At 42.7% G+C, this 27,505-nt stretch overlaps 2 protein-coding genes across 2 annotated transcripts; both read right to left on the bottom strand.

The window, feature by feature from the left end:
• Positions 1-12,694: 12,694 nt before the first annotated feature.
• LOC117501993 (protein S100-A1-like) lies at positions 12,695-15,448 on the bottom strand. Its single transcript, XM_034160972.1, has 3 exons — positions 15,309-15,448; positions 13,131-13,289; positions 12,695-12,942 (listed from the first exon to the last, which is right to left on the bottom strand). Exons 2-3 carry the CDS (start codon positions 13,269-13,271, stop codon positions 12,778-12,780), a joined length of 306 nt encoding a protein of 101 aa, XP_034016863.1. The 5' UTR covers positions 13,272-13,289; positions 15,309-15,448; the 3' UTR covers positions 12,695-12,777.
• An 8,035-nt stretch (positions 15,449-23,483) lies between these two features.
• On the bottom strand, positions 23,484-27,278 carry LOC117501994 (protein S100-A1-like). The gene is made up of 3 exons (XM_034160973.1): positions 27,154-27,278; positions 23,890-24,048; positions 23,484-23,730 (listed from the first exon to the last, which is right to left on the bottom strand). Exons 2-3 carry the CDS (start codon positions 24,028-24,030, stop codon positions 23,566-23,568), a joined length of 306 nt encoding a protein of 101 aa, XP_034016864.1. The 5' UTR covers positions 24,031-24,048; positions 27,154-27,278; the 3' UTR covers positions 23,484-23,565.
• Between the last annotated feature and the right edge of the window lie 227 nt (positions 27,279-27,505).

Raw genomic sequence — 27,505 nt, 5'->3', positions numbered from 1 at the left:
CCAGTACTCCTGCAAACACTCACAATATACAGCTTATTAGAAACACAAATGCTGAGGATATTACCTCCAATGAAGTATGATATCTCGGCAATGAGGTGGAGATGACGTCTGGTCTTTATGGAGTGAGATGATGTTGAGTAGATGGGTGACAGCTGTCAAGAGGTAATGAGCGACAGCTGTCACCCCGGCTGTGTCCATGGCGGCAGCGCCCTCTCGTGCCTGAAGCCCGCACTTCAGGCAGGGCGCCCTCTGGTGGTGGGCCAGCAGTACCTCCTCTTCTGGTGGCCCCACAACACTGGCTGTGTGTTTGGGGTCATTGTCATGCTGGAAGACCCAGCCATGACCCATCTTCAATGCTCTTACTGAGGGAAGGAGGTTGTTTGCCAAAATCTTGCAATATATGACCCCGTCCATCCTCCCTTCAATACGGTGCAGTCGTCCTGTCCCCTTTGCAGAAGAGCACCCCCACAGTATGATGTTTCCACCCTCATGTTTCACGGTTGGGATGGTTTTCTTTGGGTTGTTCTCATTCTCTAAACATGGTAAGTGGAGTTGATTCCAAAAAGCTCTATTCTGGTCTCATCTAACCACATGACCTTCTCCATGCCTCCTCTGGATCATCCAGATGGTCACTGGTGAACTTCAAACAGGCCTGGACATGTGCGGGCTTGAGCAGGGGGACCTTGCTGCCCTGCAGGATTTTAAACCATGACAGCATCATGTGTTACTAATGTAATCTTTGTGACTGTGGTCCCAGCTCTCTTCAGGTCATTGACCAGGTCCTCCTGTGTAGTTCTGAGCTTTCTCAGAATCATCCTTATCCCAGAAAGTGAGATCATGCATGGAATCCCAGACCGAGGGAGATTGACAGTCATCTTGTGTTTCTTCCACTTTCTAATAAATAATCATAACAATTGTTGTCTTCTACCAAGCTGCTTGCCTGTTGTCCTGTAGTCCATCCCAGCTTTGTGCAGGTCTACAGTTTTGTCCCTGGTGTCCTGAGACAGCTCTTTGGTCTTAGCTGTGGTGGACAGGTTGGAGTGTGATTGATTGAGTGTGTGAACAGGTGTCTTTTATACAGGTAACAAGTTCGAACAGGTGCAATTAATACAGGTAAAGAGTGCAGAATAAGAGGGCTTCTTAAAGAAAAATTAACAGGTCTGTGTGAGCCAGAATTCTTCCTGGTTGGTAGGGGATCAAACACTTATTTGCAGCAGTTACATACAAATAAATTATTTAAAAAATATATCATACATTGTGATTTACGGATTTTTTTTTTTTTTTTTTTAGATTATGTCTGTCACAGTGGACATGCACCTAAGATGAAAATTTCAGACCCCTCCATGATTTCTAAGTGAGAGAACTAAGTGAGGGTGTTCAAATACTTATTTTCCTCACTGGATGTAGACAGGTGTGCGTCTTTCCAAATCATGTCTAATCAACTGACTTTACCCAGGTGGACTCCAGTTAAACTGTAGAAACATGTCAAGGATGATCAGTGGAAACAGATGGACCTGAGCTCAATTGTTAGCTTCATGGAAAAGGCTGTGAATACTTATGTACATGTGATTTCTTAGTTTTTTTATTATTATTATTATTTTTAATACATTTGCAAAAATCTGGAAAAAAAAAAAACCTTTTTCACATTGTCATTATGGGGTATTGTGTGTAGAATTTTGAGGGGAAAAATAATTTCATCCATTTTGGAATAAGGCTGTTACATAACAAACAAAATCCTGAAGAGCAATGACAAAGACCCTCAGAGTGTTGTATGGCTGGGGGGGCCTGGCTGCCTTTTTGTTTCTGTCTTTTGTCCTGTCTTTTGTTTTTCCTTCCAGGTGGCTTGCATTTGGGACTGAGTGGCTGTGTAGCTGAGTTTATCAGGACCTCACCCTGATCACCTGAGGCTGATCACCTGCGGCTCGTCAGGACTCACAGCTGTGGTGCATCTACATGGATTGGAACATGGTGGCATTTAAGACTGGAGTACACAGTGTGTATTTGCCAGAGACTCGACCTTGTGACCAGACGGGTGAGATCGTCGTCTCAGGAGCCATCTCATCATCAGTGGATGCAGAGAACTTCCAGGTTTGATGCATGGTCTGTGAAAGAAGAGGGGGGAGGTCTCACGCTCGTCAGCACACTTCCTGAGGTACGTTAGATTTTGTGACTAACATTTATACAGTCAGTAAATGTGGTGTCCCTCACACCTTATTATATTGAGCTGTATGTTGGTCGTGTAATCAGCTCCCACTGCAGTGGAGTTTTGTGAACTGGGTGTTCCATGCCTGCAGGGTGGGAAGCTGATTAGTAATTAAGCCAGGAAGTGTTGCTGTTTGTGCACCTTTGAGCGTTCTCTCTGTGTGTTGAGTGTGGACTCACATAATGATTCCTTCTTTCACAGACTCGGTTTTGTCGCGGCCACCTGGGGGGTGTCGGCGGGGTCCTTGGGTCCGAACCAGTTCTGGCTCCAGACCGTTTTGTGCTGCTGGGAGCACACCGCAAATCCGCCACGCCAGACCGCGCACTTATTTGTTTGTATTTTTTCACATCACTGTTATGTTTATTAAACTCTGTTATCCTTTGTACCGTGCTCTGCTTATTTTATACTGGGTCCTTCAAACGCTGGTCGGTTCTCCGGGCTGCGTCCGACACACAACACAGAGGAGTAGAGGAACAAACAAACAAATGAACATTTCTCAAATTAAACTATAATTTTTAGCATGCTAAAATCATATTGTTTTTGTTTTTCCTGTTCTGGTTCTGGTAGGAATACTGAATTTCTTGAGGGTGACTACAGCCCCCTCTTCTTCCTCTCTTCAAGCCACCTATGGTAATTCACAGAAGTTAATGTCAGAATATCTCACTTTAATTCTACTGTGTGGTGATGGCCCCAGCACTCTGTATACTTTCTTCCAAAACAGAAGGTTCCTGGTTCAAGACCACCTGTGCCCATTCTCCATGTGCTGTGGAAGTGCTTCCGGTGCCAAATCAACATGCAGATACATGCCGGAAGCCAAAACAACTTACAGCCAGCTAAGTCTGCAAGATTACCTTAAAATCCACCTCCACCTCCAATCCACCTTTATTTGTCCAAAGTGCTGGACAACAGATAAAATATAAAAAAATAAAATAAAATAAAGTTAAAATACAGCAGATTAGAAACATATAAAAACAAAAGGAAGATATCAGATAAAACACTAAAAAGATAAAAACACAATAAAAACAGAGACAGAAGACCATGCAACTCTCATGCAGTATTAAAAGCCGTGGAATAAAAATACGTTTTTAAACGAGATTTAAAAGTATCCATGGTGGGGGGCATTTTAATATGAGTGGGCAGCTCATTCCCTAACTTGGGAGCCACCACTGAAAAAGCACAGTCCCCCCTGGTCTTTTGTCTGCTTTTTGGCACCACAAGACGGAGCTGATCAACGGCTCTCAATGCTCTTGTGGGGATGTAGACATGTATAAGATCAGCAATATACTGAGGTGCCAGGCCATTTAGTTACTTAAAAACAAACAATAAAATCTTAAAATTTATTCTAAAACGGACAGGAAGCCAGCGGAGAGAGGCGAGAATGGGGGTGATGTGATCATGCTTACGAGTGCCTGTTAAAAGACGAGCAGCCGCATTTTGGACTAACTGTAAGTGGGCAAGGGAGGACTGGTTAATGCCAGTATACAGTGGATTACAGCAGTCCAAACAGGTCGAGATAAAAGCATGAATCAAACGTTCAAAATCATTAAAAGGTACGGCAGATTTGATTTTAGATAAAAGCCTCAGATGATACAAAACTGGTTTTAACCACTGAATTTCCTGAAAATGATGCACTTCAAACTAAAAATGGATGCAACCACAAATATATTTTTAATCTGATAATAATCTATATACACTCAACAAAAATATAAACGCAACACTTTTGGTTTTGCTCCCATTTTGTATGAGATGAACTCAAAGATCTAAAACTTTTTCCACATGCACAATATCACCATTTCCCTCAAATATTGTTCACAAACCAGTCTAAATCTGTGATAGTGAGCACTTCTCCTTTGCTGAGATAATCCATCCCACCTCACAGGTGTGCCATATCAAGATGCTGATTAGACACCATGATTAGTGCACAGGTATAATCAAAATCAAAAAACAAAAATAATCATTTTAAAAAATACACCACATTATTTCTCTGATCATAAATATTCCAAAAAGGTATAGTTTGGACTATCTTTGACTGAATGCTATGGGGTGATTCTTTAACTACGGGCACTATTGGCCTTGTAAATGTAATTTCCACCACACCATTGCCTTACAATATAAAGCGCCTTGGGGCAACTGTTTGTTGTGATTTGGCGCTATATACATGTTTATCTCCATAGAAACTACCCAAACAATCTTTCATACAAACTGTTTAAAGGGACATTACAGTGTTGTGGTGGAAATTACGGCAATAGTGTGGGACAACTACATTTTGTTTAACAAAATCACAACAGTTGTATGACATTGAATAACCCAATTATGTTTTGATTATTTTACTGATATTTTATTCAGAGATATTTTAAAACATTAGAAAAAACATTTCTTTACCATTCATTTTTATCATTGAAAATCAAAAGTCTGGGTGTGGGACAAGCACAAAACGGCAATATTTGCATATAATGATGCTGAAAAAAGGTGAAAAAGTCATCATAGACTACTAGAACAAATTTCTTAACACACTATAAAAATGTGAAATTTCCCCTTTTTTTCTGTTTTTCATACAATATGATCAAAGGACATAATAAGTGCCCATAGTCTAAGAATCACCCTATGGAGTTATGGGGTAAAAACAGCAAGAATGGTGACAAAGGACACTTTTTCAGTTTGTACAAAGGTTAAAAGTTAAAGCTGCTCCAATTTTGGTTAAAAAAAATGGTGCAAATTATTGGTTGAGCTAATAGGATTAATAAATGGAATAATTTTGATTGTGTTGAATGTTTGGTCCAAAGTAAAGGTCAAACAATGTTGTCGTCCATCGGATTCTATGGCATGTAACATATGTTACTCCCCAACGTGATATCTAAGCATGACACATGGTGCAAACTATTCCTTTTTAAAAGCTTATTATCTCAAACAATAATTTGCATCACTTTTGACCAAAATGTTGTACAGTTTGTACATGGATCAGTTTTGACCCCTGTACAAACTGAAACTGACCTTTGTCATCATACTTGCTGTTTTAACCACATAACTCCAGAAAGTTCAGTCACAGATAGTCCAAACTATACCTTCTTGGAATATTTATGATCAGACAAATGTGGTGTAGTTTTTAATATAATTGGGGCATCTTTTATTTTTGACCCCTCTGTAATTCTTTAGTTGACCTATAGAAAATCAAGTGGCCACTCGGTTTTGTTCAAAACAGTAATGTCTGAGGAGAACTTGTGACAATTTTGCTGCTTATTTCCAGACATGAACGACTATTACAGTTATCTGCTCCACTACTACGAGGGGAGGAAATAATTAATTTATATTTTCTAGCAGATGGCGCCAAATCACTAATCGAACAGGGTGACCCACTTCAAACATATTTTTTTTTAAAGTAAAAATAACAAATCTCAGCCATTTCACCTTTGAAAGGACAAATGGTCATTTGTGGATGCTTACGCTTACAGCTTGAACTACAAGTTTAATCTGAAGCACTTGGATGTCTTGTGTAGTTTTCAATTAGTTTTGCAGCTCATCACCCAGTTTTAAATTTGAAGACTAAAAAAGAAGCCCAGTTACTTTTGATTCCAAATTGGGTCCTGTGGGCCATAATTGGCCAGCATTCCTTTAGTTTGGTCCACCTTAGCGATTGACAAGCTCTCTGCAAACTAATAAATTATTATTAAGCAAATTAAAGAGTTGTGTTTATAATTATATAAAAATTGAATTTAACATTTAGAATGTTAATTTTCAATCAAATATAATATGTAGAACCTTCATCACCATACAAGTTTTTGCAACAACTTTGCTCACGGTGTAACATGAAGTACAAGATTTGACTGTATCACACCGGTGGTGACCTCTCTTCAATGGCATCCAATGAAGAGAGCGAGAGTGAGGGCGGGACTTTTAGGTTCTACTCTTGATGTATGACATTTTAAATGGCTATGCACTGTCTTACTGAATATAACTTATCGAGCCTTATGTACCCCCTCATACGCTCTGTTCTCAGACTGTAGGTTTATTCCTAAGGTTAAGATTTGTAACGCTTTTGCATATCATGCTCTCATTTTATAGAACCATATTCAATTTGGTAATTTGATCATAATTTGTTATATGGTTGTTAAATTTTATCACTGTTGTTTTGATACTTATGTTCAGCATTTTGAAATTTATAAACTGTAAAGTTCTGTGTAAATTAATATACTGTTAATTATATTATATTACCAGCGCATTGACCGTGGGCATCCACAGACTCTATATTTGGTAGTGTTTATAAAATAGGAAGCTGACATTTTTCAAGGGTGGTAATAAATTATGAAACGTTTCTATAATGAGTTGGAATGGTGTGTGAGCCCAGAATGCTTTTAGAACCTTATAGACCTCAACAGTTTTTTGAAGAACTCAATCCTTTTATTTCCTGTTAATTACTTATTTTTTAATGTTAGTGTTAAGCATATTTATTAGGGCAAAGCAATGTTGATCAGCATCCAATTAGATTTATATGACGTGATGACGTCAGTGACCATGTATACGCCCACGCGCACCACCACCATTTTTTGTTATGTTCGAATAAAAGGCTGACTTACCAGTTTTTGTGAGTGTGCCAGCCAACGGAGAAAATGGTTGTCGAGCGTTTCTCTTAGCAATGCTAGTCGGTAAAGTTTTTCCACTGTGGTAACTCTAAGTAAAACGCAAGTGCTGCTGCGCAGGGATGGCGAATATCTCCACAGTTAGTTTACTGTTTTAATGTATTTATTAATTGTTTAGGTTCTTGTTATCATATAGACACACTATTATTATTATTATTATTATTATTATTATTATTATTATTTTATTATTATTTACTTCTATTTTGTCATTGATTTTTAAATGGACCACAATGGAAATAAGTGTTTTCACTTTCTTGTGTCATCCATGTATTTACAGTTATATTATGTACTTAAATCAAATCAAATCAATTTTATTTATATAGCGCCAAATCACAACAAACAGTTGCCCCAAGGCGCTTTATATTGTAAGGCAAAGCCATACAATAATTACGGAAAAACCCCAACGGTCAAAACGACCCCCTGTGAGCAAGCACTTGGCAACAGTGGGAAGGAAAAACTCCCTTTTAACAGGAAGAAACCTCCAGCAGAACCAGGCTCAGGGAGGGGCAGTCTTCTGCTGGGACTGGTTGGGGCTGAGGGAGAGAACCAGGAAAAAGACATGCTGTGGAAGAGAGCAGAGATCAATCACTAATGATTAAATGCAGAGTGGTGCATACAGAGCAAAAGAGAAAGAAACACTCAGTGCATCATGGGAACCCCCAGCAGTCTAAGTCTATAGCAGCATAACTAACGGATGGTTCAGGGTCACCTGATCCAGCCCTAACTATAAGCTTTAGCAAAAAGGAAGTTTTAAGCCTAATCTTAAAGTAGAGAGGGTGTCTGTCTCCCTGATCTGAATTGGGAGCTGGTTCCACAGGAGAGGAGCCTGAAAGCTGAAGGCTCTGCCTCCCATTCTACTCTTACAAACCCTAGGAACTACAAGTAAGCCTGCAGTCTGAGAGCGAAGCGCTCTATTGGGGTGATATGGTACTATGAGGTCCCTAAGACAAGATGGGACCTGATTATTCAAAACCTTATAAGTAAGAAGAAGAATTTTAAATTCTATTCTAGAATTAACAGGAAGCCAATGAAGAGAGGCCAATATGGGTGAGATATGCTCTCTCCTTCTAGTCCCTGTCAGTACTCTAGCTGCAGCATTTTGAATTAACTGAAGGCTTTTCAGGGAACTTTTAGGACAACCTGATAATAATGAATTACAGTAGTCCAGACTAGAGGAAATAAATTCATGAATTAGTTTTTCAGCATCACTCTGAGACAAGACCTTTGTAATTTTAGAGATATTGCACAAATGCAAAAAAGCAGTCCTACATATTTGTTTAATATGCGCACTGAATGACATATCCTGATCAAAAATGACTCCAAGATTTCTCACAGTATTACTAGAGGTCAGGGTAATGCCATCCAGAGTAAGGATCTGGTTAGACACCATGTTTCTAAGATTTGTGGGGCCAAATACAATAACTTCAGGTTTATCTGAGTTTAAAAGCAGGAAATTAGAGGTTATCCATGTCTTTATGTCTGTAAGACAATCCTGCAGTTTAGCTAATTGGTGTGTGTCCTCTGGCTTCATGGATAGATAAAGCTGGATATCATCTGCGTAACAATGAAAATTTAAGCAATGCATTACAACTTACATTGAACTTACTAAATAAAATCACGCACACATGCTGTATGCTACAGATAACAGGATGTTGAATTTTCTGGTGGTGTTGTTTGAGGGTGGGGGGGCTTTAGCCGTGTCAAGGCTCTCACTAGAGCTGCCCATGACCATGGGATGATTGATGTTTACTTTAAAAGGTATATATTTGCTAATGTCATAGTTTTAAGTATTGAACCATGGCGTGGTGACACCACACGCCAGTGTTGGTGTGTTCATAAAAGCAGAAAATGTTCAGCAGCTCAAATGGTTTGTGCAGAGGCTGTTCTGTGTGCAGTCACGAAGGTGCGGTACGCCTTGTGTTTGTCAGCCAGTACACACCTTCCCAGAGAACCAGAACGATTAGGAAGCAACCTTACTGCACTGATCACACTATGACAGCCTCCTGGAGTAGTTTTTAGTCTATGTGCTGTGGCTTCAAGTCGTTTTGTTGCTTCTAGAGATCAGTGACTGTATCTGACACAACATCAGACATGTGTGTTGGAAGATTCTCAGTGATACGTTCTCACCTGGGGGTGGAAGAAGCCTGTGAGAAAGCAGTAAACCAGGAGCGTCTGGTTTAGTCAGCCATGGGTCACATGGGCGACTGGGTGTGGCCCTTGTGTAAACAGGTGTCAATACAATTCCATCACACCATGCAGGCACATACTTGTCAGGTAACCAAGCAACTTGTGTATTTGTCCTGTAAGCATTCTTGTTGGCAGGCTGCAAACTCAGAGCCACCCCTGCCCAAGGAGGTGTTTGTGCAGAACTTGAAGATCGTGGGACTTTCTTTACCCTGAGTTTAGCCTCTCAGGATCCACATTGAACCCAAACCTACAAAAAATACTAACAACTAGTGTTAAAGAGTATTATCATTAGAGTTTGATAAAAACGCAGCAACAGCAGCAAAGAAAAAACAGTTTTCTTTGTGTTCAGGGAGGGAGAGTGAGGGCCTGAGGTTATCCTGCTCCTTTTTTCCCCCCCAATTTTATGGAAAAACACTGGAGCTGCTGTACTCTGTGACTCAGACTTTAAGCATTTATCCCCCCTCCCTCACCGCCAACCCATGTCTTAGTTACAGTCAAATCAAAAGTGAGAACAATCTCAAGGCTAAGTTCTCTGCTCATGAGTGCACGGTGTTGTGCACAGTTACATTCGTCACCACACAAACAGGGAGCGTTTCCTTAACACACCCAGGTCACATCACAATCATGGCTGCAGTTCCCAAGAGCTGGATTTTGATCATTGTAAAAAAAAAAATTCTGAAAGCCAAGTCTGATTTAGAGTTTGCTGCCATTTAAAGTGATCACAGCATGCAAAAATTCCCATTCAAGCCGCTGCGGCACATCTGACATCATTCCAGAAAGATGTCTCTTCGATCTGTTTGAAAGCACAGATCCTAGACCTCTGAGATTGCTGAGAAAGGGTGGCATTCCCTGTGTGGGGAAAAAAAGCCTTGTAGTAGCATTGTATCTGAGTGTTCAAATGAGAGAGACAACAGACAGAATGTGAGCGAATGTGAACAAACATGGGAAAGATACAAATTGGATCTACATTTGGAATTTTTTTTCTGAGGATCGCTTCACTTGGAGGAAATGGTAAATAGACTGCATTTTTATAGCGCTTTTCCAGCTGCATCAGATGCTCAAAGCGCTTTACAATAATGCCTCACATTCACCCCAATGTCAGGGTGCTGCCATACAAGATACTTACTACACACCGGGAGCAACTAGGGGATTAAAGATGTTGCCCAAGGGCCCTTAGAGAATTTCCGGTCAGGTTGGGATTTGAACCGAGGATAATCTGGTTTTAAACCTAAGGCTTTAACCACTAGACCATCATCTCCCATGCTTTCTTCTGAAATGGGAATGATTATAACAAGTGGTAAGTGATTTATGGTGGGCTGGATTGGGACACAGCGTCTCGGCTCGGTCGGCTTGTATCAGCCACTGTGGTTTTTCATGTGAATAGAAAAAAAGATTTTTAAAGAGTGCTTGTATAGACAAGATATATTTAAAGAATGAAGGTGGAAAATCCCTGTTGAAAACATAAAATAAATATAACGTAATGCTAAAATACCCTTGGCCGTATAAGCCCTGTGTTCTTTATAATTTGCAGTTGTTTAATTAATTATTAAGATCCTGTTGTCTTACATACAATTTATACATGTTCAATGAAGCCCTTCTATTAATCAGCCAATCAAAAACAATTTTTACGTTTTAACAGCATCTGCGGGAGGCTTAGCTTGTGTGTGTGTGTACATGAGCTTTTGACCAAAAGCGGAAGTTATGCAAATCAATGAATATCTGTAGCTCACCCTCTGTGCATTTGCTGGTACTAATGAGACAAATTTAACTCCATAGGAAGTTAGCTTTGAGTTAGCGGAGGTTAGTGTGCATGCTAACGCTGCAAAATGTGTTATCAGGTTACAAAAACGGCGTTTTCAGTTTTAGAAGTGTTTATTTCTTGCTGTCTTTTATATAATACATGACAAGAGGATATATTTACACACAAATGAAACAGAGTTTTCCAGCTAGCTACCAACCTGCGACATCACCATGCTAACGTCCGCAAAATAAGTTCAGAGGTGTTAAGTTACAAATGTGGCATTTTCAGTTTTAGAAGTGTTTATTTCTCGCTGTCTTTTACATAATACATGACAAAGAGGATATATTTACACACAAATGAAACAGAGTTTTCCAGCTAGCCACCAACCTGTGACGTCGTCATGCTAACGTCCGCAAAATAACTTCAGACGTGTTATTAGGTTACAAAAATGGCGTTTTCGGTTTTAGAAGTGTTTATTTCTCGCTGTCTTTAACATAATACATGACAAAGAGGATATATTTACACACAAATGAAACAGAGTTTTCCAGCGAGCTATCAACCTGTGACGTCACCATGCTAACGTCCGCAAAATAACTTCAGAGGTGTTATTAGGTTACAAAAATGGCGTTTTCGGTTTTAGAAGTGTTTATTTCTCGCTACCTTTTACATAATATGTGAGAGACATGCATATAAACAGAAAGCAAAGCGGTATTGAAGAGACCAGCCACTGACGTCACGGTGCAGCTCTACTGTGATTGGCTGTCATCCCCCGCCACTCAAAAACAAAGCAGAACAGATTCAAACAGAATGTGACATTTTGGTAACCTCTTAAGATACCTTTTAAAATATGTCAAGGTCATCTTTGAACTTGTCCAAGTTCGGTAGCTCAGAATGAGAGAAAGTCGCGTGCCACCGCCAAAATGGGTGAATTTAAGCTACCGTACGAAAGTATTGATGTGGATTCTGATACAGAATTGCCATTTCACATTTGATAGATTTGATGGATTTTCACATTTGATGGATTACACCGTGCCCTGACCGCTGTTGGAGAGACGCTCACTGCTTCACGGTAAGCCTCGCCGACCGAATTACCTACAGAAAAATAAACCGTGCAAACGATGGAATTGGATTAGAATGGGAATAACCCCCTTATGTTTGATGATGTGTCGGACGTTCATGCTGTTATATATGGTAGAAAATATCTGTTTTAAAGGATCTGCTAACGCGTTGCCGGTAAAGATCTGTTTTCTACCGTATATCCCAGCATGAACGTCCAACACATCATCAGACACAACAGGGTTATTCCCTAATTAAATTTTATTAATATGAATGACCCCTTATCATTAGTATTATTATTAATATTATTAGGACATGGCGATCATGTGGAATCTGTTACTTGCTCTCTTTTATATTTGCTTCAGATTAAGTACTTTGCCTCAAACCTGAAGTCTGATCACTAAATCTAACTGCCAACAGGTCATCTTCTGTGTTAGTGTTTGAAGCATCTGTCTTATGCAAGCATTCACACTGACAAAATAACATTTTTTCACAGAGCTGCTTGTGGAGATTGATGTACCCCTTTAATTTCAACTGCTTTTGGCTTCACAAGCTCAAACAGTGAAGCTGTATGGTGTAGTATTTGGGCCAAATAGTGTGTTTTAAGATCACAGTTCAGCCATTCATTTTTTTTTCAAGACAACAAAACCCATTATCATAAAATAATGTGAATTCACACCAATAAAACAACAAAAACGTCTGTTGCACTTGAATATCTGCCATTAAAACATGATCCCCTCTTAGTTTAGTGGTGAAAATGTGCACAATATGAACCCATTAAAATGTGCAAACCTGTGTCAAACACTGATGCACATTTGTGTCCATATGAGAAGAAATGTGCTTACAAGAAGGAAAACATGCACAAAGAACATCACTTTGGAATTCCACAGTGTTTTTAATAGACAATGTGATCTTTGCAAAATTTAAATGTTTTCATCTTTTCATCTCCTCTGGTTCTAACATTTCTTCCCAGTTTTTTTCACACACATTTGATAGCACTGCTGGCACGCAACGGAAAGTCCAGCAACTAAAGCAACAAACTCCTCAAAGTCCACTTGGTTGTCACTGTTGGTGTCCAGGTCTTTCATAATCTTGTCTACTGCAGCAGGATCCTTCTGAGCCTGTATTAAAGGGATGCAAGGGAGAAATTAAACACATTAAAATGAATCAAAATGAATGAAACACTGGTGTGCATGTTTTAGACTGGATTTTTTTTTTTTTTTTTTTTTTTTTGTGAGATAAGACACATATGACCATCAAAACCACAGTCACTGATTCAGTGACCCAAAAATTTAAAATACTTTCTCACCTGTAGGAAGCCTGAGAGTTCGTTCCGCAGTAATTCTTGGAATTCTTTCCGACTGAGTGTATCGGAGCTACCTTCTTTAGAGGCATAACGGTGGAACACCGTGATCAGTGACTGCATGGCTGTCTCCAGTTCTGACGGCATGACTGCTACCTGTTAAGACTGAGAAACAAACACACCACTGTTGAAAATGAACATTACTTCAATCAGCATCACTGATTTGGCTGCAATTCTTACTGTTAAAATATGCAAATTAATCGACATGTATGAAAAAAAGCACCTATGTAAAGGATTTGCTTGTCTTAGTCTGAGACTAATCAGGCCATATTTTTGCCTGAATAAAGTTAGTTTTCTGACGATCTGTCAGTGGTGCAATGTCAAAGCTGTGAAATTAGTTCAACTTAAATATTTTGAGGAGACTGACCTCATAAACAAAGCATATTCAAAATAAACTTGGTTGATTTGTGTTAACTGAACCTAAACCTTTTGTTGTTGTTTGTTTGTTTGTTTTACTTTGAATTACTGTGTGAGCTGGATTAAGTTGCCGACATTCCGGCATGATTCCGGCTCTTTTGCTTCTTCAAAGCAGATGCTGGATTAGTTGTCACGGTAACATATGTAGAACACCAAACCTGCTTACCAGCAAGTTTGTTCATTGTAAACAGGATTAGATGGCGGATGTTACAGGCATCATTTCAGGAAATGAGCCCAAACATCAGCAGCACTGTTCTCGCGGGAGGCGCCATTTATGATCAGTGCAGTAATAATAACAATAATAATAATAATAATGACAATAATAGAATTCCAAGTAGAGAGGATATTGCACGATCATACGTACCTAACTCACTAAAAAGCTACTTCAGGGAGAGAATAATTATATATTTTATTATGTTATATTATAATTTTTTGTTGGTCTAACAGGACGGGAGTGACGGCAAAACTGTGCTTTCTTCATGGTCTTTGTTTGTTTATTTTGAAATCACTCACATGTACAATAATATTACAACATAATCACTGGTTTTTGGATGAAAAGTTGAACCCAAAAATAGAGCCTTGGTTGAAAACTATCACAGAGCTATGGCTAAATCTTCACATATTTGCTGCTTTAAATTAGTCGATAGACTTTTCTGAAAAACTGCATATACTAACTATTAAAAATATTAAGATAGATAAGGTAAATTGAATTATTACGTCCACCATGGACATAATAAAATCATCAGCATCTGTCTGTCCGTTAACAGGATTGCGTAAAAAACTACTGCACCGATTTTGACGAGGGGTTTTGGAGGTGATCCAGATCTGGATTCTGGATCAAGAATTCACTTTATATAGGCTTTGTAGGATTACGTCGAAACTACTTAACAGATTCTCACAAAATTTGCACCACAGATAGATATTAGGTCATGGAAGACTCCACTGAATTTTGGAGGTGATCCGAATCTGGATTGGCGGACATCAGAACTCTCTAATTGCTCTTGTTATAATTTACTTTACGAATGTTAATTTACTCAAGTTTTGATTTAAATTGATTTTGTTTGAGGTAATCGCTTCCCCCAAACTGTTTGAGTTGGACTAATCAGGTCTTAGCGTGTTTGTGATCCTTTGATGGCACGAAAAAGCATCCAAAACGCTGTTGTTTTGATTTTGGGAAACAGCCAAATTCCTCAAACTGTAGTCGGAGCTGTGTGATCTCAATGGTGAAAATGGAGAAGTAGGAAGGGAAATGTGTCCTCTGTGTGAGAGGGAATAGAGAGATGTGCTGAAAATGGTTTGATCTGATGCAGCGAATGAGAGGGTGAGGTGAAAGAAATGTAGGTCTACATGTGGCTGCATGTCTGTGCTCCAACCCCTCCCTATGGCCCATTCCTACGTTTACACGCATGATCTCCTCTAGGTTTAAAATACAAGACAAACAGGACTATTTTAGGAAAAGTCAAATTTGTTTTCACGACAGCCTAAAACTTTAGTGAAATGATTTACAGACAAAACATAGTTTAATCATATAAAGAACCCAAAGAGACTGAAAGTTCCAAAGCAAGTTCGTCCTTTCCTTCAGAAATTAAAAAAGTATCTATGAGTACGATTTGGCTACAATTCCTCTCACACCCAAAGCATTTCAAGATTATGAAATTCCACACAAAGCCATTCCAGTTAGAGAGGAACAGTACCATTAATTCTTACCGTGTTGTAGTGGGAGGAAGAAGCCTGCAGAGGAGAGAGACGGCTGGAATGTTCAGAAGTTGGGGGAAAGTGCCGCAGAGTTTTTATAGTCAGGCTCCACCCTGTCTGACATGCTGTCACACAGACAGTAGTCTTTAAAAGGGCATCCTAGACAGTAATAACGTCTATCAGCTATAATCACATTTACACTGGCTTAAAATGTCCCATTATTCATTTTGCCTTTTAATTTTAGTGATTCCTTAAATACCAGAAGACTTTTTAGACACTAAACGGACTGATAAGAAACCAGCAGGTAAACAGTAGCCGTAAAGTGATTTGTTTTGAGAATGTCAGGTAAAGTCGATCATGTTGAGCAAATAATGAATGTTGTACCATGAGCGCAATGGTGCGAATATTTGCAAGAGCTGAAAGGTGGCGCATTCCATCCAACGAGGGGAAGCTGAACTGAACGATGCATTCCGTCTTTCACCGAATGAAAATGTTTTCCATTCCATGAATGGAAAATATTCATTATTTGTTTTATATTACACCTAAAGAGATGTGTGTCATTTGATCTTTTAAATAGATAGGTGTTTCTTCTCAGAGCAAGAAGTTGATAGCAGCAGGACACCGAGTTGTTTGTGTTGTGTGGGCCGCCAGAAGAGGAGGTACTGCTGGCCCACCACCAGAGGGCGCCCTGCCTGAAGTGCGGGCTTCAGGCACGAGAGGGCGCTGCCGCCATGGACACAGCCGGGAGTGACAGCTGTCACTCATTATTTCCTGACAGCTGTCACTCATTCTTCATCATCTCACTCCATAAAACCCAGACGTCATCTCCACCTCATCGCCGAGATATCGTACTTCTATGGAGGTAACTTTCTCTGCCTATATTGATTGATTCCAAGTGCTATTGTGTTGCAGCTGTCAACCAGAGGACCAGCGTGGGTCGCGACTGTTTCATCCTACGTCAGATAAGTGGTTACACAGACGCTGCACGAGTGTGTGTTAGAGGTGGAGGTGGCATTCCCACCGTTGTTGTTACGGGGTGTACACACACCCACACTTGACTGTCTTTGCTCTTCGCCAGCAGTACCAGATCCGACAGTCGGGGACGGTGATCACCTGGGAATTCGGAACTTGGCGGCTCCAGTATTCACTAGGTTCGGTGGCGGCGGAAATCGTGTGGTTCTGGCTCTTCTCAGGACAGACATCTTCTATCCTCGAGCCTGCCCACACGTCACCTTTGTGGATTGACTGTTATCAGATACTGAGATTGTCTGTATATTCGTTGTGCACCTTCACAACATTAAATTGTTACTTTTTGGCTCATCTATTGACCGTTCATTTGCGCCCCCTGTTGTGGGTCCGTGTCACTACACTTTCACAACAGGATATCTCGGCCAGCGTCATGGATCCCGAGGGGCATCACCCATCTGTTGGACAGCCAATGGAAGAGCAGGGTGCACAGGCGTCTGCAGGAGGCGTGCTCGGTGAGTTGCAGCAAATCCTCACCACCTTTACCGCTCGGCTGGATTTGATGTCCGAGCAAAACGTCATCCTTAATCGCAGGATGGAGGCTCTCACCGCACAGGTGGAAGCGCGCGATCAGAGCGCTGCTGCGGCTCCTCCTCCTGCCGACCCAGTGCCGGATATTAACATTCCACTGGTCGTTCAACGAACCCCCCCACCATCCCCTGAAGCATACATAAGTCCCCCAGAGCCGTACGGGGGTTGTGTGGAGACGTGCGCGGACTTTCTGATGCAGTGTTCGCTTGTCTTTGCACAACGACCCGTGATGTACGCGTCTGACGCTAGCAAGGTGGCTTATGTTATTAACTTGCTTCGGGGTACGGCACACGCCTGGGCTACGGCGCTCTGGGAACAGAACTCACGGTTGTTATCAGCATACACTGGGTTCGTGGGGGAGTTCAGAACAGTGTTTGATCACCCTAACAGAGGAGAGACTGCTTCAACAGTGCTGCTGTCAATGCGACAGGGGCGCCGGTGTGCAGCCGAATATGCAGTCGACTTCCGCATCGCGGCTGCGAGGTCCGGCTGGAATAACGTTGTGCTCCGCGCCGCCTTCATAAACGGACTGTCATCGGTCCTGAAGGAGCATCTGGTAGCTAAGGAAGAACCGCGGGATTTAGATGGGCTTATCGATCTCGTTATACGGTTAGACAATCGGTTGGAGGAACGCCGTCGGGAGCGAGGCGAAGGACGTGGCCGGATACGCGCCGTCCCTCTCCCTTCCGGGTTCGAAAAGGGGCCGCCCTCCCCACGCTCCACAGCCGCAGCGCTCCGTTGGGCAACAGCTCCCCCTGCTGACGTTGTTAGGGAAACGCACAGGGCCAAAATGAGGAGGCTGGTCCGCGGGGAGTGTTTTCTCTGCAGCTCAAAGGAGCACATACAGAAAAACTGCCCCAAACGGCCACAACGACAACAACCGCCCTTAGAGACTGGGCTAAGGGGGGGTCATAACATTCACGTGGGACACACACAGATTGCCACACGACTCCCAGTTACAATCCTGAGCGGGGATTTAACCCTTCAAGCCCCAGCACTGATGGACACGGGGTCAGAAGGGAATTTGCTAGACAGCAGATGGGCAAGGGAGGTAGGGCTCCCTCTGGTGGCGCTTCCTTCGCCATTGCAGGTGCAGGCACTAGATGGCACTCTCCTCCCTTTAATCACACACAAGACACAACTAGTAACTCTGGTGGTGTCTGGAAACCATCGGGAGGAGATTGAGTTTTTTGTAACTCCTTCTACCTCCCGCGTGATTTTGGGCTTCCCATGGATGTTGAAGCACAATCCCCGGATTGATTGGCCGTCTGGGGTGGTGGTTCAGTGGAGTGAAACCTGCCATCGGGTGTGTTTAGGATCCTCGGTTCCTCCCGGTTTACATGCTAAGGAGGAGGTCAAAGTCCCTCCCAATCTGACGGCAGTGCCGGTTGAGTACCACGATCTTGCTGACGTCTTCAGCAAGGATCTGGCACTCACCCTTCCCCCGCACCGTCCGTACGATTGTGCCATTGATTTGGTTCCAGGCGCTGAGTTCCCGTCCAGCAGGCTGTACAACCTCTCACGACCTGAGTGCGAATCAATGGAGACCTACATCCGGGACTCATTAGCTGCCGGGCTGATCCGGAACTTTTGGATCTTAGAAATGCGTATCACCTGGTTCGGATCCGGAAGGGAGACGAATGGAAGACGGCATTTAACACCCCGTTAGGTCACTTTGAGTACCTGGTCATGCCGTTCGGCCTCACCAACGCCCCCGCGACGTTCCAAGCCTTGGTTAACGACATCTTGCGGGAGTTCCTGCACCGATTCGTCTTCGTATATCTGGACAATATTCTCATCTTTTCTCCGGATCCTGAGACCCATGTCCAGCATGTACGTCAGGTCCTGCAGCGGTTGTTAGAGAACCGACTGTTTGTGAAGGGCGAGAAGTGCGAGTTTCATCGCACGTCTTTGTCCTTCCTGGGGTTTATCATCTCCTCTAACTCCGTCGCCCCTGATCCGGCCAAGGTTGCGGCGGTGAGAGATTGGCCCCAACCAACAAGCCGTAGGAAGCTGCAACAGTTCCTCGGCTTCGCTAATTTCTATAGGAGGTTCATTAAGGGCTACAGTCAGGTAGTTAGCCCCCTGACAGCCCTGACCTCTCCAAAAGTCCCCTTCACCTGGTCGGATCGGTGCGAAGCCGCATTCAAGGAGTTGAAACGACGGTTCTCTACTGCGCCAGTTTTGGTGCAGCCCGACCCTAGCCGCCAGTTCGTGGTTGAAGTGGACGCCTCTGACTCAGGGATAGGAGCTGTGCTATCCCAGAGCGGAGAGACCGATAAGGTTCTTCACCCGTGTGCCTACTTTTCTCGCAGGTTGACCCCGGCTGAATGGAACTATGACATCGGCAATCGAGAACTCCTTGCGGTGAAAGAGGCTCTTGAGGAGTGGATACACCTGTTGGAGGGAGCGTCTGTGCCGTTCACGGTTTTCACTGACCATCAGAACCTGGAGTATATCAGGACCGCCAAGCGGCTGAACCCCAGGCAAGCCCGCTGGTCACTGTTCTTTGGGCGTTTTGACTTCCGGATCACCTATCGCCCGGGACCAAGAACCAGAGGTCAGATGCCTTGTCCCGGGTACACGAAGAGGAGGTCAAAACTGCACTGTCGGATCCACCGAAGCCCATCCTGCCTGAGTCCACTATCGTGGCCACCCTCACCTGGGACGTGGAGAAGATCGTCCGGGAGGCCCTGGCACGGAGCCCGGACCCCGGAACTGGTCCGAAGAACCGTCTGTATGTCCCACCAGAGGCCAGAGCTGCTGTGTTGGACTTCTGTCACGGTTCCAAGCTCTCCTGTCATCCAGGTGTGCGAAGGACCGCGGCAGTTGTCCGGCAGCGCTTCTGGTGGGCGTCTATGGAGGCCAACGTCCGGGAGTACATCCAGGCCTGCACCACCTGTCCCAGGGGCAAGGCAGACCACAAAAGGTCCCAAGGACTTCTCCAGCAGCTTCCTGTGCCTCATCGCCCCTGGTCCCACATCGGCCTGGATTTCGTCACGGGCCTCCCGCCGTCCCAGGGCAACACCACCATCTTCACAATAGTGGACCGATTCTCCAAGGCGGCCCACTTCGTGGCCCTCCCGAAGCTCCCAACAGCCCAGGACACAGCAGACCTCCTGGTCCACCACGTCGTCCGTCTGCATGGGATACCTACCGATATCGTCTCTGATCGTGGTCCCCAGTTCTCCTCACACGTCTGGAGGAGCTTCTGCCGGGAACTGGGGGCCACTGTGAGCCTCTCGTCCGGGTATCACCCGCAGACCAATGGACAGGCAGAACGGGCCAATCAGGAATTGGAGCAAGCCCTGCGCTGTGTGACGTCCGCACACCCGACGGCCTGGAGTGAACATCTGGCCTGGATCAAGTATGCGCATAACAGCCAGGTGTCCTCTGCCACCGGCCTCTCCCCGTTTGAGGTGTGTTTGGGGTATCAGCCCCCATTGTTTCCCGTGGTGGAGGGAGAGGTCGGTGTGCCCTCGGTCCAGGCCCACCTGCGGAAGTGCCATCGGGTGTGGTGCTCCGCCCGTTCTGCCTTGTTGAAGGCCCGGACGAGGGCGAAGACCCATGCGGACCGCCGGCGATCCCCGGCCCCTGCTTACCGGCCCGGGCAGGAGGTGTGGCTATCCACGAAGGACATCCCCCTCCAGGTGGACTCCCCGAAACTCAAGGACAGGTATATTGGACCGTACAGAATCCTCAAAATCCTCAGTCCTGGATCCGCAGTGAAGCCGGGAGTTGGAGCTTCACTGCGGATCCATCCAGTCTTTCATGTGTCAAGGATCAAACCGTACCACACCTCACCCCTCTGTGCTCCCGGCCCGGCGCCGCCTCCTGCCCGGATCATTGACGTGGAGCCTGCTTGGACAGTGCGCCGGCTCCTGGACGTCGGTCGAATGGGCCAGGGGTTCCAATATCTGGTGGACTGGGAGGGGTATGGACCCGAAGAACGCTCCTGGGTGAAGAGGAGCTTCATCCTGGATCCGGCCCTCCTGGCCGATTTCTACCGTCGACACCCCGATAAGCCTGATCGGGCGCCAGGAGGCGCCCGTTGAGGGGGGGGGGTCCTGTTGTGTGGGCCGCCAGAAGAGGAGGTACTGCTGGCCCACCACCAGAGGGCGCCCTGCCTGAAGTGCGGGCTTCAGGCACGAGAGGGCGCTGCCGCCACGGACACAGCCGGGAGTGACAGCTGTCACTCATTATTTCCTGACAGCTGTCACTCATTCTTCATCATCTCACTCCATAAAACCCAGACGTCATCTCCACCTCATCGCTGAGATATCGTACTTCTATGGAGGTAACTTTCTCTGCCTATATTGATTGATTCCAAGTGCTATTGTGTTGCAGCTGTCAACCAGAGGACCGGCGTGGGTCGCGACTGTTTCGTCCTACGTCAGATAAGTGGTTACACAGACGCTGCACGAGTGTGTGTTAGAGGTGGAGGTGGCATTCCCACCGTTGTTGTTACGGGGTGTACACACACCCACACTTGACTGTCTTTGCTCTTCGCCAGCAGTACCAGATCCGACAGTCAGGGACGGTGATCACCTGGGAATTCGGGACTTGGCGGCTCCAGTATTCACCAGGTTCGGTGGCGGCGGAAATCATGTGGTTCCGGCTCTTCTCAGGACAGACGTCTTCTATCCTCGAGCCTGCCCACACGTCACCTTTGTGGATTGACTGTTATCAGATACTGAGATTGTCTGTATATTCGTTGTGCACCTTCACAACATTAAATTGTTACTTTTTGGCTCATCTATTGACCGTTCATTTGCGCCCCCTGTTGTGGGTCCGTGTCACTACACTTTCACAACAGTTTGTCCCCGCCCAGCAGTTTACTCTGCCCCATGGGCTAGAGGGCAACACACTCGCTGAGTTTACCGAGCATTGCTGAGGAGCTCAGCTATGTGTGTGGAAGAACACGTCTGTCTTCTTACACACAGTAAAAAAACTGCAGTAAGATGACCATTCAGAATAAGATTTAAGCCGATCAATAGATTTAAAGACAGAATCGAGTGATATATTAAAAGACAACATCCAAGTGATGCTTGGAAGGGGCCAGCCTTCGATCTGGTGAGTTGTCCTATGTGGGTGTTGGCTGCACATGCCGTCTCTCGCAGTGATGCTTTGGACTCTCTGATGTTTGCTGTGGCCGTGGGGCTCTGTCCTGGTTTTGGGGCTATGTGGCTCTGATGTAGCGCTCTACAGTCATTCATATTATCACACACCTGTTTTCTTTTGAGTTTTTATGCTCAGCATGTATGTTTATGTAAGTCCTCACATATGAGTTTACTGTGATGACTGCTACTAGACTGACCACCTCATCTATCAAACATGGCCCGTCTTCTGTCTTTGTCCTCTCTCTCTCTGTTCTTTGTTAGCATCTCGTTGTTGTTACAACCTGTCTGTACTTTTAGTCTGCACTTTTTACAATCATTGTCACTATTTGTTACATTGTAGTTTTGAGTGTCATCCCTATAATTTTGGGGAAAATAAAAGGGGACAGCTGCTGCCATATTAAAAAAAATCTATATATTCTTCCTGGTATGAGCTCGCTGTGACCAAAGCAAACAGAGTAATGGGAAAATATATAAATTTCATTATGTAAATGGTGTCAACACGTGGGTTCTATAAGAACTCAAGGTGAATATGCACTCCCCCCCCCCCCCAATTCCATGTACCAAAAAATAAAAATCCTTGCCAAATGCTCAGCAACAAGTGACTCAGCTAAATACATTTGTACCAAAGCATGACTCAGCAAGGTGTAGCAAAGGTATTCACTGTTTTAGCCCCAGACATTTCAAATGTTCTTTGTTACTTGCCATCATAATGTCATAACATCACATTCTAGATTCTAAGTTCAAATTAATAAAAAAAAACAGGTTATAAAGTTTAACCTTTTCTTTGTGGTGTATTTTGTGGTAAAACATGCACCAAAATGCAGGAAATGGCACCTACAAATTCACATCTTACTCATTCGCAAATCCACACCCCCTCTTTACAAAATCCTGGATCTGCCCCTGACTATAGTAATGTATAAAATATTATCTATACCATCAGTTATATCAGCCTTGAAAACATGCAGTGACCTCTATTGGTTTACTAGTGAAAATGTGCATAACACGACCCCTTTAAAATGTGCAAACCTGTGTCAAACACTGATGCACATTTGTATCGAGATGAGAGGAAATGAAGCACAGTGTCAATTCTACTGGAGGACTCACCATTCACCGTGTCTCACAATCAGCTAATTGTCTCCAGCCACGCACATAATCCTAAACACATGCTGCTGTTAATCATCACCATAAAGCAGTAAGACAGGCACATCCTTTAATAGCTTCAAAGTCTCACTCACCGCTTGCTGTTTTTCAGTTTTCTGCCCGACGCGCCCTCCACTGCCCCACCGCCACCAGCTAGTCTCTGTCTGCTGCGGGGGGGTGGGATGCACCCCTGCCTCCTCTATCGGCAGGATTTGAAATCCTCTTGGCTCATCCCACTGCCACGATGCGGACCGAGGACGAACCAAATTTACAACTCTATATTCACTTCTGTAAGAATTTTTTTCTTTAACCCATTGAGTCTTTTGGTAGAAATGTGCTTACAAACAGGAAAAGATGCACACAAAACATCACTTTGGAATTCTTCAGTGTTTTAATAGACAATGTGAGCTTTACAAAATTGAAATGCTTTCATCTTTTCTTTTTCTCCGGTTCTAATGTTTCTTCCCACTTTTTTTCATGTGCATTTGATAGCACTGCTCGCAGGCAATGGAAAGTCCAACAACTAAAGAAACAAACTCCTCAAAGTCCACCTGGCCATCGCCATTGGTGTCCAGGTCTTTCATAATCTTGTCTACTGCAGCAGGATCCTTCTGAGACTATATTAAAGGGATGTAAGGGAGAAATATTGACAAGAAAATACATTAAAATGAGTTAAAACCGATGAAATCCTGACGTGTATGTTTCAGGCTTATACATTTTGTGTGATAAAACACAGAAATTGACACGGATTAAAAAAAAAATTAATACTTTCTCACCTTTAGGAAGCTAGACAGCTCATTCTCCATTAATTCTCTGAGTTCTCTCCGACTGAGTGTACCAGATCTACCTTCTCTAGAGGCATAACGGTGGAACACCGTGATCAGTGACTGCATGGCTGTCTCCAGTTCTGACGGCATGACTGCTGCTTGTTAAGTCTGAGAAACCAAACACACTGCTGTTTAAAATGAACATTACTTCAATCAGCATCAATGATTTGGCTGCAATTCTTAATGTCGTTTGAGAATGATAGGTAAAACTTCAGAGACAACACCACTCACACCCGGTAGTTCCCAACTTATAAGCATTACAACCAACACTTGTCTTTTATATACATTTATTAACTTCATCAGAAAAAAGTTCCATACGTTAAATACAGAAGGTAAAATAATTAATGAAAATGCTAGATTCTGTTCCTTAAATGATGAAAAAAGAAATCAAATTACACAGTCATAGCATAGCTTAAGGTTCAGTCATCAGTCAACAATTGTATAAAGTCATTCTTTTGGAAATGCAGCACGAGTGTGCTAAAATGATCAAACTTGTGCTGTTTCCTAATGGTGTTAAGAATTTTGTACATTTTAATCATGTTATTTTTAGTTTTATTGTTTCACGTTCTGTATTGTATTGACTTAGAATAATTAATGCCATGATTCCACACATTCTGATACAGTAGGTGGCAGTATGCTCTTATAAAGCTGGCGTGTAACCCGTCAATAAACACAAAGAAGAAGTTTTTATTTTTTTTTTTATCTATTTATAAGTTTAAAGTTTATTTTCAGACATTGGCTGATGACCTGGCCAAGGTGAGCATCTTAAAGTAGTGATTTATGATGATGGACATTTTTTAATCATCTTTTAGAACTTGCTAGTAAGCAGCTAACATTAATATGAGTGTTTTATTTCACATCTTGAACAACACGACTTGGTGTGCGGTTAATTGTCTGAATAGATAATCTAAAAAGTATGTGCTCCAGTATTTCAACTGAGTGAAATGTTCTTGTAATTTAATTTATACCTAAAATTACCATGTTAGCGGGTGTTGTAGTTTAGGGTTAGCGTTAGGATTAGTGTTTAGGGTTAGTGTGTAGTGGTGCTAATGTTAGCATTAGCACCACTACACACTAACCCTAACAGTTCACAGTAATCTAGTCATAATTTTTAATACCTCACCAAAGCCACCACCCAGTCCAAAAAATATGATTTAATAAACAACAGTGACTCCAAAACCATTGTTATTCTGTTAGCTTTGTTTGGTAACTCCAAAATACAGGCGTGTACATCCCAACCAGGTCACATGGGGCCTTAATTGCCCATGCTCCACCTCTTTACCCATATTTGGCTTGGCAATTTGGGTTAAACTTGCAATAAAACATATTTTAAATATGCCTAATAGGAGCCCAGTGACCCACACTATCAGCGCACCACATTTGATGTAGATAGGATCAAAACAACAGATTTCTATAAACATCACACACACAGTTTCATATATTTATATACAGGCACCATGGTGGCCAAGTGGGTAGTGCACTTATTTCTGGTTCAAGTCCATCCCTGGCTCATTCGGAAGGGCATCCAGCATCAAACTTGACCCAAATCAACATGCAAATCCATATTTTACCTGCTGTGAGAAGCCAAAAGAACTTACTTTTTATATTGATTTGAATATTTCTGTATTTTACATTAACCTGGTCTCCGATCCTTGGTGTACTGGTATTTGCTCTGAATATTAAGAAATAAATGAGACTGCATCAGTTACAAGACTATTAATGCATTGGCCACAAAAAGCACTAAACAACTCCAAGGACACCCATTTGTCACACAGCGTCTCTTAGCATGGACACCACACATGTGCACATTTATCTCTGTAAATATAAAGTAATTTTTTAAAACAATGGATTATACAGCTACCAACGTACTGAAACTTAATCTTCTTCTCAGCTAAATCCATACGATTGGATCATCAATGACAGGCTCGTTGAAGCTCGTTTGAGCCCCGCATACACTCTAAAAAAATGAACCACTGTCTCAACAAAACAAAGTGATGTAACAATTTGCATAGATTTTTTTAAGGTTATTTCAACTTAACTGGAGAAGTCTTGTGGCATTAACTCTGAAAGTTGAAATAAATAAGTTGAAATAACTTTTTAAAAATATATGCAAATTGTTACATCACTTTTTCTCGTTGAGACAGCAGTTCATTTTTTAGAGCGTAGACAATCAACTATCACATAAAGCAAATGGAATTATTACCATTCACTTTGCATGCCGTATTTTGAGGAGTAGAAGTCGCACCGGAGTATAAATCGTACCTGTAAAAAAAAAAATAGAAATGCCTCTTAAAGAAGAAAAAGCCAAGTTGCACTGGAGTAAAAGTCGCAATTTTCTGTGTTATGAGCTCTTTAATTTGGAATTTTTGTGTATTATTGTAGTGTATTTTTTGTTATTGGAATTTATTCTTTTATTATTGGAGGTTAGTTTGTTCAGTGCTTTGATTCTTGGCAAAGTTCTATATAGATAGTCATTATAATTGCTATTATTAATAACAAACTTGTGAATTTTTGATATATAAGTCACACCAGACTATAAGTCGCAGGGCCTCCCAAACTAGTAAAAAAAAAAAAAAAAAAAAAACGCGACTTATACTCCAGAAAATATGGTATATGATTTGTTTGGTGTAATCATTTTCACCAAACTGTTTGATTTGGACTAATCAGGTTTAAAAGTTTTGGTGATCCTCTTACAGCATGAAAGTGCATCAGAAAAAGTACTTTGGTTCCTCAAACTGTAGCTGGAGCTGAAAATGGAGAAGTAGGAGGGAAAATGTGCCATCTTTGTCAGAGAGGGAATAGAAAAATATGTAGAAAACGGTTGGCTCTATTGGAGGAAATGAGAGGGTGCGGTGGGAGAAACCCTTATGATGTGCCTTGAGGGGACTTGGAACTATGCAAATAAATTAAATTGAACTGAAAATTGAAGAAAAGCAGGTCCACAGTCCGACCACACCCTATGTCCTGTCCGTATATGTCACATGATCTCGACATAAAACTTTAGTGAAATGTTTGAGAGATAAAACAATATAATCACATAAAGAACCCAAACAGACTGTACGTTACAAAAACAGATCATCCTTCCCTTTAGGGGAAAAAAAACCAACTACGAGTAGGATTTGGCTAGAATTCCTCTCACCAAAGCATTTCGAGATTATGAAATTCCACACAAAGCCATTGCAGTTAGACAGGAGCAGTACCGTTAATTCTTACCTTGCTGCACTGGGATGAGGAAGCCTGCAAAGGAGAGAGAGGCTGGAATGTTCAGAGGTTGGAGGAAAGTGCAGCAGAGGTTTTATAGTCAGGCTCCACCCTGACTGCTGTGCTGTCACACAGACGGAGGTCTCTGAAAGAGGATCCTGGACTGTAATAATCTGCGTTATACATCAGATATAATCAAATATTCCCTATAACTCGTTTTGCCTTTCAGTTCTTGTGCTACAAGAAATCCCTAAAGACGTATTAAAAACTAAACAGGCTAATCAGAAGCCAGCAGTTAAACAGTAACAGTAAAGACATTTGTTTTGAGTTCAGAATGACCCATAAAGTCGATAATGTTAAGCAA

The sequence above is a fragment of the Thalassophryne amazonica genome, chromosome 20 (assembly GCF_902500255.1).
Source record: "Thalassophryne amazonica chromosome 20, fThaAma1.1, whole genome shotgun sequence".
In the NCBI taxonomy this organism is placed as follows: Eukaryota; Metazoa; Chordata; class Actinopteri; order Batrachoidiformes; family Batrachoididae; genus Thalassophryne; species Thalassophryne amazonica.
This window is presented reverse-complemented; position numbering and strand designations above follow the sequence as displayed.

Excerpts from the sequence above, each read along its gene's own strand:
- LOC117501994 (XM_034160973.1), bottom strand. The coding sequence starts at position 24,030 with ATGCCGTCAGAACTGGAGACAGCCATGCAGTCACTGATCACGGTGTTC. Across the intron at positions 23,731-23,889 it reads AGCTGTCTAGCTTCCTAAAG|TCTCAGAAGGATCCTGCTGC; the intron begins GTGAGAAAGTAT and ends CCTTTAATATAG.
- LOC117501993 (XM_034160972.1), bottom strand. The coding sequence starts at position 13,271 with ATGCCGTCAGAACTGGAGACAGCCATGCAGTCACTGATCACGGTGTTC. Across the intron at positions 12,943-13,130 it reads AACTCTCAGGCTTCCTACAG|GCTCAGAAGGATCCTGCTGC; the intron begins GTGAGAAAGTAT and ends CCTTTAATACAG.